This window comes from Durio zibethinus, chromosome 28 (assembly GCF_047325235.1).
Source record: "Durio zibethinus cultivar Kanyao isolate XHJ-2024 chromosome 28, ASM4732523v1, whole genome shotgun sequence".
Classification (NCBI taxonomy): domain Eukaryota; kingdom Viridiplantae; phylum Streptophyta; class Magnoliopsida; order Malvales; family Malvaceae; genus Durio; species Durio zibethinus.
This window is the reverse complement of record NC_143189.1, coordinates 4157604-4176267: the sequence shown is the minus strand read 5'-3', so window position 1 is coordinate 4176267 and position 18664 is coordinate 4157604. Positions and strand designations below refer to the sequence as shown.

The following is an 18664-nucleotide window of genomic DNA, read 5'->3' as shown; positions in this document are numbered from 1 at the left end:
ATATTCCGTATCCAAATATGTTCGAATGATCATGCAATATACTCTGAAAACGTTAGCTTGAGCTGTCTAGGCAAGCAAGCATGCATCATCACTGTATAGTCAACAGAGTAATGTTAGTCTGATAACTGTTGGTTTCCTCGCAAAGAACCTGCTCAGAGTTCTTGTGATCTTTTACTTAAAGCAAACTCAGCTGTACAATATTTTATGAATCAAGAAATTCAGTTGGTCTTTTGATTCTTTCACCTCCAATGATATAATACTTGGATTCTGAGAGATTGATTTCCACGTCTTTCATTCAGGGATATTTCCATAATTTGGAGGACAAAAAACTTGCTCAAGATTTTATTCTTTCAAAGTGGGAAAAACTTGTTAGTTGTGCGCATACGAAGCAGAGAGAGAGAGAGTTGGGCGTATGACCCACGGTGGAGAAAATCTAAGTAATCCAACCAAACCAACTTCCTGCCTCAAAATTGAGGCCATCTTGCCGTGACACTGTTCCCATAAGCCAAACCCCTTGCCTTGTCTTCATTAAACAGCTCTCCACTTTTCATGCTCACCTTTGCCACTTCTCTAATCCACATTAGTTAATTAATAATTATTAATTATCAGGAAGGTGTTACAGGTAATGGGATGGTATTTGAACCCAGAGGCAATAAAAGCCTAAAGACCACGTTCACTCCCCCTTTGTATAGAAAACTATGCTGCATCTTCCATGCAAATGCAAATCCCTCAGTTTTTGAACCTGACCATGTTCACTTGCTTCCTTCATAGTCCAGTTAACCTTTCTTGGATTTTGGGATTGTAATTTTATATATACTTTACCCGTAACCCACACGGCCTCAAGCTCTACTTTGAGCTTTTTTTCTAGCAAATCTAGTAAAATACTTTTGTATTAGCGATGGCAGAGTTTCAGTCCCAGCAATACAACTGTGGAGTCAAGGGCTCCGCAGAGAGAAAGGGACATGGTTTCTCCACCAAGTGTGCTTCCTTGGTTAAGCAGCAACGTGCTCGACTCTACATACTGCGCCGCTGTGCCACTATGCTCCTTTGCTGGTACATCCATGGTGATGACTAGCAGGCAACAAACGCACACCCTTCCTCAAATTATAGGCTTCATCAATCAATGTTAATCCTGTTTGGTTCTATGGGGCTATAGTGTGGTATATCTACAATTTTCTCCTAGTTTCCTTTTGTCTTTTTGGCCTGATTGGCGTAATCCTATTGGGTTTTGAGGGGGACAGGAGAAGTTTAATGCCGCACTTTTGCTTTTTCACCAAGCTGACAATAATCATGATATCGATGGAGTTGGTATATGTTATATCAATAGCTGTTTGCCTGTTGCTGTTAAGGTTAAATGTAACTCGGTATTATGCCTTTTGAAAGTATAGTACTTTTTTCTTTTTCCTTCACTTACCCAACCCTCTGAATCCTTTTTGGGTAATTGGGGAAGTGCTACAAAGTAATCTGTGAGCTGTGAGTATATATATAATAGTAGGATCTGATAAATTTCATGGAAGAGTCTGTTCGATTTGCCAGCTTTTTTCTGCACATGGAATTAAATGTTAATTGTCTGTCCTGAAGAGATGATAGAAGTTTGGGATTTGGGAACCAAGCATGAACAAGATAAGTGAATGGCGAGATTTCAGATTGAAAATTATTGTTTGCACAATTGGGGGACCATATATCTTAAATCTCAGTAATTGTGCTAAGATTAAGGCATAGTTAATGCATATTGCATCCTGGCAATATATATTGTGAACTTCTATATCTAATGTTTGCCATGCGTGTCCCAAAAAGGCATCAAGCAACCTAAACAGTGAACAGTTTTCTTTGTTTAATCTTTTCCATGGTAACTGTTTTATGCAAGTGGAGTTTGGATTTCAGGACCAGTTGGTCAGTTTTTGGATTCTAACATTGGCTTACAAAGCTACTCCACAAATTTGATTACTACCTTTTTTTTATTAAATTTGTTGAACATTTTTTTGTTTCATGCATCATTAATGTTCTTTTGGCCTACTTATTGATCATAATGGAGCAGAGCAGACAAAATTAATAAAAAAAATAGAAAAAACTAGAAATTAAAGAGTAGTTAAGAATTCAAATTGCTTTATCCGAAACAATATGCCATGAGATAATATTCTTACAAATAAATGAAACTTACATCTTCTTCCATTTACCAAAAAGAAAAAACAAAAAAACAGGATATTAAACAATTATATATGTCTTCTAGCAAAATGAATTCTTTATCTCATAATTTACATTCTTTCCAAACTCGCGTTTTATAGCCAGATTGGAGGAACATATATCAGCAGTCCCATTTCCTTATAACAGGGTCCCCTGCACTCCTGGTGTATTATTTCAAACTACCATGGAAATGGGGGATGTGGAAACAGGTTTCAACAGTTTCCAATAGAAAGTTTAGCTCTCAATTCCTTTCTCAAAATTTTGCCTGATGGTGACTTTGGGATGGCTTCAATGAAGAACACACGACTGATTCTTTTGTAGTACACAACCTGCACCATTGCAGAGTATATTAGTAGTATATTCACGTCACCGTTCACCGAGACAATTGTAGTAACGGTTTTGGGATCGTCAGACGTAAAATAAATTTTTTAAAATCGAGAAAAATAAAAAGAGAGGAGTCACCATCAATTTTTGTTAGGATGTGATTGATCATCCAAAAGTTTATCTTTTTAATAAAACTATAAAAACGGGTTTAAAGTTTATCAAAAAGATAAATTTTAGTCTACGAATAACCAGGTTGGATCCGGGAGTCGGTTACGTGTGGAGAAGGATTAATACCCCCACAACGCCCATAAATTGGTACCATTCAACTATGCGCTATTTTCAGTGTTGGATAAAAATGATTTTGACTTGAAATTTAATACTAATTTCCTTCGTTTTTAAAAAAATATTTTTGCTAAAATTTTTATTTAGAAATATTGAGAAAATCTTTAAGTTAAAGAATCATCTTAAAATTCTCTAACATCTAGGCAGAATTTGAAATAACTCTTTTCGCTTAAGATTTAACACAATAATCCTTAAAATGAAATAACAATCTTTATAAAAAATAATTGTTAATGACTCTCCAACATCTAGGCAGAGTACTAAAAATTTTTTTTTTCGGAATGTTATTTTTATTTTATTTTATAATATCACAAAATTTTTTTTAAAATTATTATTCTTTTTATTATAAATATTTTATTATCAAACAATAAATTAAAGATAAAATAATGTAGACAATTATTGATAATAACATGCTAATGTATGTATACTGATGAATGTCATGAGAAATGAAATGCAATTTAATAGTTGGATTCTTAAATATAATGAGACCACCCCGACTCTCCAACATCTAGGCAGAGCTTAGGTACGACTGTTTATATTTAAGATCTCAATTTTTTATTATACTTTTTATTCATTAATCTTATTATTAAAGCAAATTAAGAAATCGTATGAAAAGACTTAACGAAGTAAAATTTCTTAAATATCCCATCAACTAGGCGACATTTGGGAACAAATTGCTTCAAATAAAATTTTTACACGTATCCTTAGGATTTTTAGGAAGTTTTGAGTGAGGGCTTAAGTAGAGGTTTTGAAGGTTTGGTCTTAAGGTTTAGAGGGTTTTAAAGCTTGAATTTTAGGATATGGAAGGTTTAGGGTTTTGATTTTAGTGTTTGAAGATTTTGGGGTTTGGGTTTTGAGGTTTGAGGTTTTGATTTAAAGGCTTGGATTTTAGAGATTTTGAATTTTGGGGGGGTTTTGATTTTAAGGATTTCGGATTTTAAAAGTTTGGATTTTGGGGTTTGGATTTTAAGGTTTCAGATTTTAAGATTTTGGATTTTAAGGGGATTTTGGGTTTTAGGGGGTTTTAGAAACTTAGGATTTTGAAAATTAAAAATTAGTATTTAAGGTTTAAGTAAAACGCAAACATCTCTAAAAATCTCCATCATCTTGGCAGACTTTTAGAGCAGGTTCAATTTTTTATAACTTTTGAAAACTAATTAAAAATTTCTTATATATATTTTTTATGAAAAATTATTAACAATAATTCTCCAACATCTAGGCGAAATTATTTTTAGAAAAATGTTTTTATTCCATCCAACATCTAGGCAGAGAAAATAATAAAAAAAATTTTTTTTGAGCATTTTAGTATATTTTTAATTATTACTTGTTTTTAATTTTATTATTATTAAAACAATTAAACATTTATTTTAACAAATTTATAAATTTATCATGCATAAATATAAAAATATACTTAAAATAACAAAAATAATAATATAAAAAAATTCAAAAAATTCAAAAAAAAAAAATTTTTACCTGAACCGAACTGGTCAACAATCGTTAGGTGAGCGGGTCCACGGGTCGGGTTGCGCGGATCCCGGATCAGATCCGGGTTAATGCGCGGATCCTCCTTGATCGAAACGACGTCGTTCTGCTTCTTAATCCTTTATATATAACCAAAAAAAAAAATTTTGTTCATTTGGTTTCTGTTTTCAAAAAAAAAAAAAGAGAAAGAGAGAGAGAGAACTCTGGGGGGAGAGCTCCAGCAGTCTCGCCGTCCGGCCACCGTTTTAGAAGTTTTTCAGAAGTTTTTTTCAACGAGATCTTCCTAGATCCGATGTTCGTTTTACCAGAAACAGCTCCGATCAGCGTAGATCAAGGCTCAAAGTTTCTGTTTCCTTTCTTTTTCTCTCTTTTTTTTTTATGAAAAAGACACTGATGATTTCTTTGCTTGTTTACAGGACTTTCTGGTGCTGAGGTTCCTCCCTACGGGGAGGACTGTTTGACTTTTTTTTTTGTTTCTATTTTTGTGTTTCTATTTTCGTGGTTGGTGTGGGTTGAAGGATTTTCTTTGGTGTGTCTAGGTGTCCGAGAGGGTATTGTAGGTAGTGTGTCTGGAGGTGAAGAATTGTCTGAAAGATTTAGAGAAGGGATATCCGAGAGAGAGGTTGAAAAGGGTTCGAGAAGGTTTTTTTTTAGAAGGGGTTCAGATCCGTATTTGAATGGGTTCAAAAGGGGATCTAGGTGATTGTAGGGTAACCGTAAGTGGCTGTAGGTTGATGAGTATGGGGGCTGGTCAGAGGGCTGTAGAATGGCTCGTCGGGGGCGACAGCAAGCCAGCCACCCTACTTTTTATTTTTTTCTCTTTTTTTTTATTTTTTTTTGTTTTTTTATATAATTAATAATTATTATTTTATTTTAAATTATTATTATTATTATTAAAATTAAAACAGTAAATCCGGACAAAATCGATGTCTACAGCTGCCACTCTTTACACATTACTGAGAATCAGGAATAGGACAAAGACAAAGACAACGATTTTATCCGAATCATTTTTTTTTTTGTTTTTAAAAACACAAAACGATTGGGATGATACCACAAGTCGAAAAATAATAAATCGATTGAGATAATATCACGAATCGAATTTATGCCCGAAAATCTTACAAATCACATCCGGAGGTCTTACAGAATTGCTCGAAAGTCTTAAAAATCATGCCCGGATGTCTTACAGAATTGATTGAGATAACACCGTAAGTCAAAAGATAAAAAATTGATTGGGATAACACCGCGAATCAAATTTATGCCCAGAGGTCTTATAAATCATGCCCAGAGGTCTTACAGAATCGATTGGAATAACATTACAAGTTAAAAGATAAAGAATCGATCGAGATAACACTGTGAATCAAAATTATGTCCGGAGGTCTTAAAAATCATGTCAAGAGGTCTTAAAAATTATGTCTAGAGATCTTAGAGATTATGTCCGGAGGTCTTATAAATCTCAAAATCTTTGAATGCTCCTCATAATCGAGGCAATGAAACTTTAAAATTTTAAAATTTTTTAATCTTGAAAGTTATGCGTAAAAGCTTTTAGAGATTATGCTTGGAGGTCTTACTAATCTCAAAATCTTTAAATGCTCCTTATAATCAGAGGCGATGAAACTTTAAATTTTGAAAATCTTTTAATCTTGAAAGTCATGCGCAGAGGCTTTTAGAGATTATGTCCGAAGGTCTTACAAATCTCAAAATCTTTAAATGTTCCTCATAATCAGAGGCGATGAAACTTTAAAATTTGAAAATCTTTTAATCTTGAAAGTTATGCGCAGAGTCTTTTAGAGATTATGCCCGGAGGTCTTACAAATTTTAAAATCTTTAAATGCTCTTCATAATCAGAGGCAATGAAACTTTAAAAATTTAAAAATCTTTTAATCTTGAAAGTCATGCGCAGAGGCTTTTAGAGATTATGCGCGGAGGTCTTATAAATCTCAAAATTTTTAAATGCTCCTCATAATCAGAGGCAATGAAACTTTAAAAATTTTATTTTTTTTAAAATATATTTTTTTCAATCAGAGTTAATGAATGCAACCAATGATACAAATGTCTATCTTGATCAAATGATGCTAATGGAAATGTTGATAAAAATACAAATCTCAATGCAAATGCAAGAATGCGAATGCTTGATTTAACTATATTTGACAATGACAATGTTCTTTTCATGTAAATGCTCTTACAAATTCCTTTTCTTATGATGCGGATGCCATGGTAGTGCAAATACGAATTTTCTTATGGTGCAAATGCAAATATCTTGTGCGAGTGCAAATACAAGTGATACAAATGCGAATGTCTTTCTTGTGGTACAGATGTAAGTGATGCAAATGAAAATATCCCTTTCATGATGCACAGATGAGCGATGCAAATTTGAATATCTTAATTTTTTTTAGGTTAAATGTCTTTATCATGATACAAGTAATGCAAATGCAAGATCTTTCAAAAGGTTATGCATCGAGAATTTTTATTCTGGATAGAATTTTGAAACTCTAAAACTTCTTTTGGGGCCAAATAAACTGGGCTTAAATTCATTGAAGGCCAACTAAATTGGGCTTAAAACCTCATTGATGGTCAGATAAACTAGGCTTAAAATTTTATTGATGGCCAGATAAACTGGGCTTAAATGTCATTGATGGCTAGATAAACTGGGCTTAAGCTTCATTAATGGCCAGATAAACTGAGCTTAAAACTTCATTTGAGGCCAGATAAACTGGACTTAAATTTTCATTGATGGCCAGATAAACTGGGCTTAAATTTTTATTGATGGCCAGATAAACTGGGCTTAAAACCTTATTGATGGCTAGATAAACTGGGCTTAAAGTTTTTTTCCTTTTTTTTTAAAAAATTTGGCGATCCCTATCAAAAATGAAAAAGGTGAGGATTTTCTTTCCAAATGGATGTAATAGTTTTATAGATAGCGATGTTGATTCAAAAGGTTCCAATCCTTGAAGGGAGTGAAAAAGGCATGTAAGCTCACAAATGAAACACAAGCTTTTCTAAAAGCACGAATTCCTTGAAAATCAAACATATTCAATATTTTTTTTAGTCTCCAAATGCGACATTTTGATATATGTCAAGATCAGTTGTAAGGGCTTGAGATTTTAAAAGGTTATTTAGGAATAATCAACCCATCTCAAACTTCTATGACTTTGATATTTCAGATCTTTCAAAAGGTTTGGCTTTATTTTTGTTTAGCATCCACCATACTTAGCATTAGGAGTGACTTTTCAGGGTTGGCTCTAGACTGCCCTTTTGAGGGTTTTCACCCTAGAGCCATTTTTATTTCTATTTTTCTCTTTCTTTTTTTTTTTTTTACAACCATGCACTTAAGAATTCAAATCTAATCCAAAAGAGGAAAAGAATTTTTTTTTTCAAAAAAGAAAACTAAAAAATTCATGTTTATTTTTTCAAGAGAAACTCTTCAAGTTTAAGCTTTCATACCTGATCCAATATGGACTTTTCAAAGGTTGTAATGTAGGTTAAGGTTCATGGTTGCCAAAGAAAAGGATAAAAAGGCCCAAAATAAGTATTTAACGGTATTTGAAGCTAAGGATCATTTTTCATTGGAAGGATACACTCTAAGATATATTCTATTTTATGCTTTCCACTCATTCACTTTTTTTTTTATTCTTTCTTTCTTTTTTTTTTTTTTGCATCCTTTCACTGAGTGGATTCAAAACTTTTATGAAGTTTTATATTGGGTTTGTGCCCCTATCATATGAGATTTCATTGGACATTCTCATTCTTATCCTTCAAACGCATTTTTTTCCTCCAATATGAAAGGTGATCCTTAGTTACAGTTTATTTTGAAAGAATTCAATTAGGCTCAAAAGGGTAACAAGAGATAAATTTTTATTTTTGTGAAGAGATAATGAAAGATGGCCATTTGTCACTTCAAGCATAAACACTTAAATTGAATACTACTCTTTAGGATAATGAACTTGGGAAAAAAGGTATTTTTCTTTTTAATCTCAAGAAATTTTTTTTGGTTTTTTTTTTTTTTTCAAAACCTTGACTTTGTCATGACCTTTTTGGATTTGCTCAAATTTTTTAGTGCATGATGTCATAACCTATTTTTTCTTTTTTTTGTTGTTATTTTGTTATGCCCCCATAGCTTACACCTAGATTCATTTTGTCAGTAACACGTTTCATGGAAGATGTCCCATTTTAGCAAACCACCCATAATGAAAGTAATTACAAGAGAAAGGTCATATGAAATGGATAAGAAAAAGATTATGTGGGGTAAACATGTTTAAGGTATCAAATGATCTAAGTTACTCCACAAAAAGAGAACAAAAAGGTTAATCATAACTTAAGTTGCCTTAGAGGTAATGAGGTATTTCTTTTCTGACAAATATACCTCAAGACAAAGGATCGGGTTAATTTTGGGATAAAAAGCTAAAATGTAGTATGCTTGAGTGCATTTTACAAGACTTGGATTTGAAAATTTTGAAACTGCAGCATAATCTTGTCATATCAAATTATCACATTTGAATTTCAAAAAAAGAAAGTCATATAGACTTGATTTTTTAGGAACCACACATTTTTTCAATGGCTATTTCATTTGTTCATTGCCTTAGAAAAGAAAATTGCCTTTTGATATAACAACAATATCAATAAGGTTCATAAATCCGAATTCAGGGTTATCAAAGGGGCATGACTGATGAAATGGGTCAACTGAATGAGCAGATTGGCATTTAGGTATTTGAAAATTTTTTAATAGTGATCGCCAATTCATCTTAGACTCAAAAATTCTTTTTTTTTTTTTTGTTATTTTTTTAAACATTTCTCTAGCCTTGGCACTTAATCACATGGGGCTTTATTCATATCTAACATCTTTTCTCTTTTTTTTTAAAAAAAAAACCAACTATATATCAAAACTTACACGAAATAAAATACTATGATGCACAATGTTTACTCATGCAATGCAAACCTTAGAACTTGACCCAAAAAAAATTTATCATTTTGATCATACTCTTGAGATGATATTCAAAGTTACATAAACAAAAGTTTTCCCCTTGATGTTTCAACTTTAGCATCACTAACTTGCAACTTTACTACTATCAATCATTAAAACTACCAACTAGCTCTTTAAACTTTGCATCATCTGCGTCGATCAAAGCTTGAACTTTATCCTTGAAGATAGTACAATCTTCTATGAAATGCCCCTTAACTCTATCATGAAATTCACATTTAGCATTAGGATCATACCATTTCAGATACGAAGGCTTTCTGAATCTTGCAAGAATAACAAAGATCATATGATTCTCTATCAGTAAAGTAAAGAGCTCAGCGTAAGGTATTGACAGTGAATGATACGCTTTGGCTCTCTTTCTCTTACGACTCTGTGAATGACTTAAGTTGATCCTTGGTTCTATTCGTGGTGAAAGAATTTGAGCACACATATGAAGTGGTCGAGGAAAATCATCGATTGAAAAAATTGGTTAGGGACAATATGGTAACCATTGTGAATAATCATCCGTTGGATTTTTCTACATCATGGTGGGATTTCTCTCATTTTACCCTTTAACAATTATTTCTTGAGCTTGTTTTACAAAAATATCTCTTATTTTTTCATCACCAGTATCTATAATTCTTCTTCTTCTTATCTCATCCTCAATTCTACCCACAGTAAACAATAAATTCGTAAACTCTAATGAAGTATTGCTGATCAACTTATCATAATAGGAAAAAAAAAGGGTATCCACAAACAGGAAATTCAACTCTCTATTGGTAAGAGGTGATTGTACCTGTGATGCCATATTTTTTCATCTAACAGTATATTTTTTGTAGCTCTCATTGGGGTTCTTTCTCATATTTTGGAGGGTTAATCGATTCGAAGCCAACTCTAACATATACTGGTATTGCTTCAAGAATGCCTAGGATAAATCTTTCCAAGTACAAATTTGACTATTTTTCAAACTATGATACCAATTAGCTGCTGCCCTAGTCAAACTTTTTTGAAAGACATGAATAAACAGCTTTTCATCACTAGCGTACCCAACCATTTTGTGACAGTATTGAGCTAAATGTATTTTAAGACATCCAGTTCCGTTATACTTTTTAAAATCTAGGGCTTTGAATTTTGATGGAATAATAAGATCAGGTACTAAACTAAGTTCACTAGCGTCAACATTCTCGCACACATCATGGCTTTCAATTGCTTTCAATCTTCCTTCCAACAGATCATACTTATCTTTCATCATTATATCTTTTGATGGATCTGGCACCTTTTTCAATTTTTTCAATTTTTTATGATCATCCACATTAGGCACAATTATGAAGTTGTGAGGAGTATGCCCAGGATTGACATTTGTCTGAACTAATGGTAACTTGGCAAAGTGGCCACTATAAGGTTGACAAGTTGTTGGGGGTACCTATGACACATAGGGATCTTGAACATATGTGAACCCATATGGATACAATGGTGTCTCGATAGCTGTTTCCTCCCTTATCCTGTGCATCTCAACAACTCTTTTTCTTTTCATCAATTCCACTATCATCTGTTTTAATTCTGTCAGTTGTTTGTTCATGTTTTGTTGTATTTTCGTAACTGTTTCACCGATCTCTCTTTAGGTCTTTTCTACTCTGTTCATTTGACTGGCATCTTTATTTTCATGATTCTGGTACTGACTCGAGTGCTATAAGTATGCAAACTCAACTGATCTCGTTTCCTAGAATAGCTATCCTTGAACCTTTTATTAATTACCAGAAGTCAAAAATGCATGGCATGAATTCTATTATATAAAGAAAAATTGCTTCGAAGGTTTAATGACAGTATATTTACAATTATTATTCCTTGTCCTTAGCTGACATGAAAAATAATGAATTCAAACAGATGATGCATGACGTGCAAGCCATAATTCCTCTTGATTCAACTTCAAAGCACTAATCATTGCTTCCAATTGATCTCTCATTTTTGTCACTCTAATTCCCACCAAGACAGGCATTTTATTTCAGAACTTAGACAAAAAATTTTAGACTATTACCCTTATTGAATGAATATCACAAAAATAAAGACACACAAAGTATGTTTATGAATACATGAACATGAGAATGTCACGAAATGCATATATACTTATGACAATAGATTTTTATATGTACAAAGATCCAAATAAAAATTTTCGTCAACCATGAATGTGTATGCAAAAAATGCAATGTCATGTTGCAAGAATGGTGGGATATGAAACATAATGTATGTTTCATACGACTTTATTATTCATGAATCTATATGCATGAAACGCAATGACCTATTTACATGAATGGTGAGAGTATTTTTATGACTAATGCAACATACTTATATGAAATGCACGGACCTACCGTATGTATGAAATGCAATGCATATGTTGTGCTGGCTTAACAAGATAAACACTGCCTTAAGATACGTAACGAGATAGAATGCATGCACTACTTATCAAGAAGTGCATGGGATGCATGTGCATGAAGTAAAATGCATGTGTTACCTATTGATATGGATGGGATGAAATGCACGTATTATCTTATTATAATGCGCATGGGATGAGATACATGTATCATTTATTACGATGTATGAAATGCGAAAGATGAAATAAAATACAAAATTTTTTTGTTTTGAGAAGGAAAAATGAAATAAATAAGGCTTGAAAATTAGTCTTTATTCGACCAATAAACAAAAGATTTAAGAAAAATCTTTAATCTTTGAAAATGTTCCTTTGTTTTTTTTTGTCTTTTCAATGATTGACCTAAAATAAATACCACATATTCAAATATAATGCACACAATCAAAGAATATATAAAATAAAAAAATAAAATGACTCGAGAATTCAAAACAAACAAGTAAGAAAAATAACATAACAACCATACAACCAAATAATATAATGTATAATGTCCTAATTTTTGGTAATTTTCTAAAAAGGTGGCCTGGCTCTATCCTAGGTAGGCTTCCTATGGCTCACGATATGCTGGGTTAGAATTTATATGTCTAAAGGTTCCCAGACTATTCCTCACATCATCGTCCATTATAAACTAGTAAGGTTCTCCGATCCTCGCCCATTATAAGTTATTAACGAAAATGGTTCAATCTGAGTGAAAGTATTTTGCTAGCAAATACGGAGGTTATCACCTCACGAGAGCGTAGCTACTTCATTTCCTCTTAAAAGGGATGGACCTCGGGTATAAAGCTCATGCATGCGAGTGAATATGCAAAGTGTGTGTAAAGCAATGTATTAATCAAAATAAAATGAATAAATCATAACCACAAAATCAAAATAAATTAATAACTATCATACAATTTATTTTATTTATTAACTTGAATGTTTTCAAAAAATAAAATAAAAGAAATTAAATTAAATATCAAATAAAATCAATTAAATCCAACCATCATCAATAGCGCATAATTAAAATTTTGGCCTGACTCTCAAATAAGTCTCCAGGGGAGTCGTCAAGCTGTCGTAACGGTTTTGGGACCGTCAGACGTAAAACGAGTTTTTTAAAATCGAGAAAAATAAAAGGGGATGAGTTGCCACCAATCTTTGTTAGGGTGTGATTAGCCACCCAAAAGTTTATCTTTTTAATAAAACTATAAAAATGGGTTTAAGGTTTATCAAAAAGATAAATTTTGGTCTACGAATAATCAGGTTGCGTCCGGGAGTCAGTTACGTGTGGGGAAGGATTAGCACCCCCACAACGCCCATAAATTGGTACCATTCAACTATGCGTTATTTTCAGTGTTGGATAAAAATGATTTTGACTTGAAATTTAAAACTAATTTCCTTCATTTTTAAAAAAATATTTTTGCTAAAATTTTTATTTAGAAATATTGATAAAATCTTTAAGTTAAAGAATTATCTTAAAATTCTCCAATATCTAGGCAGAATTTGAAATAACTCTTTTCGCTTAAGATTTAACACAATAATCCTTAAAATGAAATAACAATCTTTATAGAAAATAATTGTTAGTGACTCTCCAACATCTAGGCAGAGTACTAAGAATTTTTTCTTTCGGAATGTTATTTTTATTTTATTTTATAATATCACAAATTTTTTTTAAAAGTATTATTCTTTTTATTATAAATATTTTATTATCAAACAGTAAATTAAAGATAAAATAATGCAGACAATTATTGATAATAACATGCTAACGTATGTATGCTAATGAATGTTATGAGAAATGAAATGCAATTTAATAGTTGGATTCTTAAGTATAATGAGACCACCCCAACTCTCCAACATCTAAGTAGAGCTTAGGTGCGACTGTTTATATTTAAGATCCTAATTTTTTATTATACTTTTTATTCATTAATCTTATTATTAAAGCAAATTAAGAAATCATATGAAAAGACTTAACGAAGTAAAATTTCCTAAATACCCCATCATCTAGGCAACATTCGGGAACAAATTGCTTTAAATAGAATTTTCACACGTATCCTTAGGATTTTTAGGAGGTTTTGAGTGAGGGCTTGATTAGAGGTTTTGAAGGTTTGGTTTTAAGGTTTAGAGGGTTTTAAAGCTTGAATTTTAGGATATGGAAGGTTTAGGATTTTGATTTTAATGTTTGGAGATTTTAGGGTTTGGCTTTTGAGGTTTGAGGTTTTGATTTAAAGGCTTGGATTTTAGAGATTTTGGATTTTGAGGTTTGGATTTAAGAGTTTAAAGGTTTAGGATTTTGGATTTTGGGGGGGGGTTTTGATTTTAAGGATTTCGGATTTTAAGATTTTGGAATTTAAGGGGATTTTGGGTTTTAGGGGGTTTTAGAAACTTAGGATTTTGAAAATTAAAAATTAGTATTTAAGGTTTAAGTAAAATACGAACATCTCTAAAAATCTCCATCATCTAGGCAGACTTTCGGAGCAGGTTCAATTTTTTATAACTTTTGAAAACTAATTAAAAATTTCTTATATATATTTTTTTATGAAAAATTATTAACAATAATTCTCCAACATCTAGGCGGAATTATTTTTAGAAAAATATTTTTATTCCCTCCAACATTTAGGCAAGAAAAATAATAAAAAATTTTTTTTTGAGCATTTTAGTATATTTTTAATTATTACTTGTTTTTAATTTTATTATTATTAAAACAATTAAACATTTATTTTAACAAATTTATAAATTTATCATGCATAAATATAAAAATATACTTAAAATAACAAAAATAATAATATAAAAAAAATTTTAAAAATTCAAAAAAAAATTTTTTTTTCCTAAATCGGACCGGTCAACGGTCATTGGGAGAGTAGGTCCACATGTTGGGTTACGCGGATCCTGGGTCGGATCCGAGTCAACTCGTAGATCCTCCTTGACTGAAACGACGTTGTTTTGCTTCTTAATCCATTATATATAACCGAAAATTTTTTTTTTTCATTTGGTTTTTGTTTTCAGAAAAAAAAAAAAAGAAAGAGAAAGAGAGCTCTGGGGGAAAGCTCCAGTAGTCTTGTCGTCCGGTCATCGAAGCACCGCACTGGCTGCCACCGACGGTGGTCGTCGATGGCCAAAAAATTTTCAAATTTTTTTCAGAAGCTTCTTTCAACGAGATCTTCCCAGATCCGACGTCTATTTTACCAGAAACAGCCCCGATCAGCATAGATCAGGGCTCAAAGTTTCTGTTTCCTTTCTCTTTCTCTCTTTTTTTTTTTTTTTATGAAAAAGACACTGATGATTTCTTTGCTTGTTTATAGGGCTTTCTGGAGCTGAGGTTCCTCCTTACGAGGAGGACTGTTTGACTTTTTTTTTTGTTTTTGTTTTTGTGTTTCTGTTTTCGTGGTTGGTGTGGGTTGAAGGATTTTCTTTGGTGTGTCTGGGTGTCCGAGAGGGTATTGTAAGCAGTGTGTTTGGAGGTGAAGAACTGTCCGAAAGATTTCGAGAAGTGATCTCTGAGAGAGAGGTTGAAAGGGGTTCGAGAGGGTTTTCTTTTTAGAAGGGGTTCAAATTCGTATTTGAATGGGTTCAAAAGGGGATTTAGGTGATTGTAGGATGGCTGTAAATGGCTGTAGGCTAGTGAGTGTGGGGGCTGATCAGAGGGATGTAGGGTGGCTGGTCGGGGGCGACAACAAGCCAGCCACCCTATTTTTTGTTTTTTTCTCTTTTTTTTTTTATTTTTTTGTGTTTTTTTTATATAATTAATAATTAATATTTTATTTTAAATTATTATTATTATTATTATTATTATTATTAAAACAGTAGACCCGACAAAATTGGTGTCTACAACAATAATCAATATTAATATATTTGTATTACTTAATTTAGTGTTACTTCTAAGTTCTACCAGAACGATATGTTCTAAATTAGTAAAATTTGATTTAAATTACCTGTTTTGAAATGTACTTCTTGATTTCATCCTCACTGATTTGTGATTTGTCTGATCTCACCACAAATGCAGCAGGAACTTCTCCAGCCGCTTCATCCTTCATGCTGAAAATTTCAGATATAAATTAGTATTTAAGTAAGCCAGAAAATATCAAACCAAGAAACTAATTATATATAATACTACAAAACATCGATTATTATTTAACTTACGCGACCACGGCAGCATCAATGATATCAGGGTGGGCAATGAGCATGGCTTCAAGCTCAGCAGGAGCAACCGGCAAACCCTTGTATTTGATCAATTCCTTCAATCGGTCAACGATGAAGAGTTCATCATCTTCATCAATGTAACCAATATCTCCAGTATGTAACCAGCCATCTTTGTCAATGGTCCTAGCGGTGGCCTCAGGGTCATTAAGGTATCCTGGACCATTCAACAACGTTGTTCATGTTTTATTTAAAATTCAAATTTTGTGTAAAATTCATTTCAGTACAGAATATATGGCAAAGGCATTTTCTGTTTTTGTTTTTACTGATTTACCTTTCATGATCTGATCTCCTCTAATGCAAATCTCTCCAGACAGGTTTCGTGGTAGCGAGGAACCGGTGTCAGGATCAACAATTTTCATTTCTGCGTTCCTTACCACAGTCCCACAAGCCCCGGATTTCATTTCAAATGGTTCTTTAGCAAATCCCAAGCACATTGCTAGAACTGGTCCTGCTTCTGTCATTCCATACCCCTGCAAACCGCTTTTCAATTAAAACCCGGTCCATCATGTCGACTCATCACATTCACATTCAATTAAATTAGGTCTCATCCAAGGTTGTTGAATTAAAACCCTTTCTTTTTTTTTTTGGTTCTTTCTATGGGGATAAAAAAGCCAAAGATACCAAACTAACGGCAACAAAACAAGAGGAGGCTGGTCAGCCAACACCGTCAGAATTAATTATGTGAAAAACAAAAATGATTATCAGTGGAGTAGTAAAGTTTCTTATAGATGTGTTGGTCAAGAGACTTAGGCAAGTGATGGTTGCCTAGGCTATAATCTTTGAATATCCATTATATCATGTTTAGTGGAACTTCCACATCATAGCTCGACCCTACAATATGAACATAAGAAATAAATACATACACACACGTGTGTATATATATATATATATATATATATAGATATATAGGATAAGTGCTGGTGCTGTCCTTGAAGACCAAATCAATGCTTTTCATAATAGTATTTTTTTTTGCGATTTTATGTGGAGGGATTGGTGAAGGATTTATGATTATTTTTATTTTATTTTATTAATTAAGAATATTATTTATTATTATTTTTATTATACACTTAGTGGGTTAATATTAAAACTTAGGACTTCTTTTACAATACTATAACGTGAGAGAAGGAAAATGTCTCATTCCTAATTTGAAAAAAGAAGGAAAAGAAAGTTGTTTTTCCAGATTTGCATAGTATATATAACTAACGAAATATTTCCCCAAAAAAGAAAATCATTTTAATTTTCTTCTAAATTTTAACTAAAAAATAAAGCCTATGAGTGAAGAATTTTCAAAACTTTAGTTGGAAGTAAGTAGTCTAACACAGAAATAAAAAGACAGGTAAAAGTATTTGACTCCCGTACCTGCCCAAGTTTGGCACCAGGAAACTTGGCTCTTACAGCATCCTCAAGCTCTTTACCCAACGGTGCGGCCCCGGACTTCAACATCCTTACGGAAGACAAGTCATATTTATCAGTTTCGGATGACTTAGCAATGGCCAAAACTATAGGTGGCACTATAGGAGCAATTGTCACTTTGTATTTTTGTATCAACTCCAACAACAACCCTATCTCAAACTTCTGCATGATCAAAATTGCAGCACCAACACGTAGCCCGCAAAGCATAATAGAATTCAGGGCGTACATATGGAACATGGGCAGAGTACATAAGATCACATCTTCACTGTGGAAACACAAATTGGGGTTTTCTCCATCGACCTGTTGCGCCACGCTTGTGACTAAACTTTTGTGCGTTAACATCACTCCTTTGGGGAGTCCCGTGGTTCCCGACGAATAGGGTAGTGCGACGACATCGTCTGGAACGATGTCGACTTCAGGGAGATAATTCTCGTCAGCTTGAGTTAACTCAGAGAAATGTAAACAGCCCTCTGGGGCTGAGTCAATGCACATCACCTTGACATCGTTGTCTTGGGCAAATTCCTTTACTTTGTCAACATAATTGGCTTGCGTGATTATGAGCCTCGCGTTGGAGGCTTTTGCTTGCTTTGCTACCTCCGCTGGGGTGAAAAAAGGGTTGGCAGCTGTGGCAATGGCGCCACGGAATGAAGCGCCGAGAAATGACAGGACAAACTCTGGAGTGTTTGGTAACAAAAGCATTATCACTTGGCCTTGTTGAATGCCAAGCTTGTTGAGCGCTGACCCGACTCTGCGAGCTGTAAGCTCAACTTCAGCATACGTGTAAACTTTACCTGTCGTCCCATTAATCAAACAGGGCCTCGTGGCAACGTTCGATAAGTTCTGGAAGCAATATGAATGTAAAGGAAGGTGCTTAGGGATGTAGATATCAGGAAGCTTTGAGCGAAAAATGATGTCTTCTTGTTGCAATTCTGCTTGGGGTGCCATTTGGGACATGGGGAAGTTGAGCTGCAAAGAAAAACAATGCGTTGAAACTTGAAAATTTTAGGCTTCGTGTGTTATCAGGAGCCTGAGAGGAAATGATAGCTAGCATTGATATTGACATAGGCAAGTAGATCAAAACTAGTGAGGGTGGTTGGGGGAGGGTAGAAAGGGGATTTCGGGGATAGTTGGATGGTTAAAGTAGGAAAGACGGTGAAGGAAAAAATTGTGGTGTTCGTTAATTGGAGAACAAATGCAGAGAGTTGGTGATTTGATGGGGGATGGGGTCCATGTTTGGTTGTGAAGGATGGAAAGTTGACTCAGGAGATGTGGCCTTTCTCGAGACGGCATTTTACCTACTAATACCATTATAATTTATGCATACCGTTGCCCCCCTTCACCTACCGCAACTGTGGTTGCAGTCATCAGGAACC

At 33.3% G+C, this 18664-nt stretch overlaps 2 protein-coding genes across 4 annotated transcripts; one reads left to right on the top strand and one right to left on the bottom strand.

Moving 5' to 3' along the window:
• Positions 1 to 524: 524 nt before the first annotated feature.
• Positions 525 to 1990, top strand: LOC149510663 (small polypeptide DEVIL 22-like). Its single transcript, XM_089756807.1, has one exon. The coding sequence runs from the start codon at positions 899 to 901 to the stop codon at positions 1073 to 1075; it is 177 nt and encodes a 58-aa protein (XP_089612933.1). The 5' UTR covers positions 525 to 898; the 3' UTR covers positions 1076 to 1990.
• A 90-nt stretch (positions 1991 to 2080) lies between these two features.
• Positions 2081 to 18341, bottom strand: LOC111280909 (4-coumarate--CoA ligase 1-like). Of its 3 annotated transcripts, XR_016334916.1 has the most exons (6): positions 17238 to 18341; positions 16150 to 16348; positions 15819 to 16032; positions 15611 to 15713; positions 4321 to 4448; positions 2081 to 2513 (listed from the first exon to the last, which is right to left on the bottom strand). XR_016334916.1 is itself a non-coding variant. In XM_022868446.2 (5 exons), exons 1-5 carry the CDS (start codon positions 18243 to 18245, stop codon positions 2397 to 2399), a joined length of 1641 nt encoding a protein of 546 aa, XP_022724181.2. In that variant the 5' UTR covers positions 18246 to 18341; the 3' UTR covers positions 2081 to 2396. The 3 variants fall into 3 exon arrangements, 2 of the variants coding, with proteins under 2 accessions (XP_022724181.2, XP_089612932.1); XM_022868446.2 differs by lacking the exon at positions 4321 to 4448; XM_089756806.1 differs by lacking the exons at positions 2081 to 2513; positions 4321 to 4448; positions 15611 to 15713 and having other exon boundaries at positions 15815 to 16032.
• Positions 18342 to 18664: the final 323 nt, after the last annotated feature.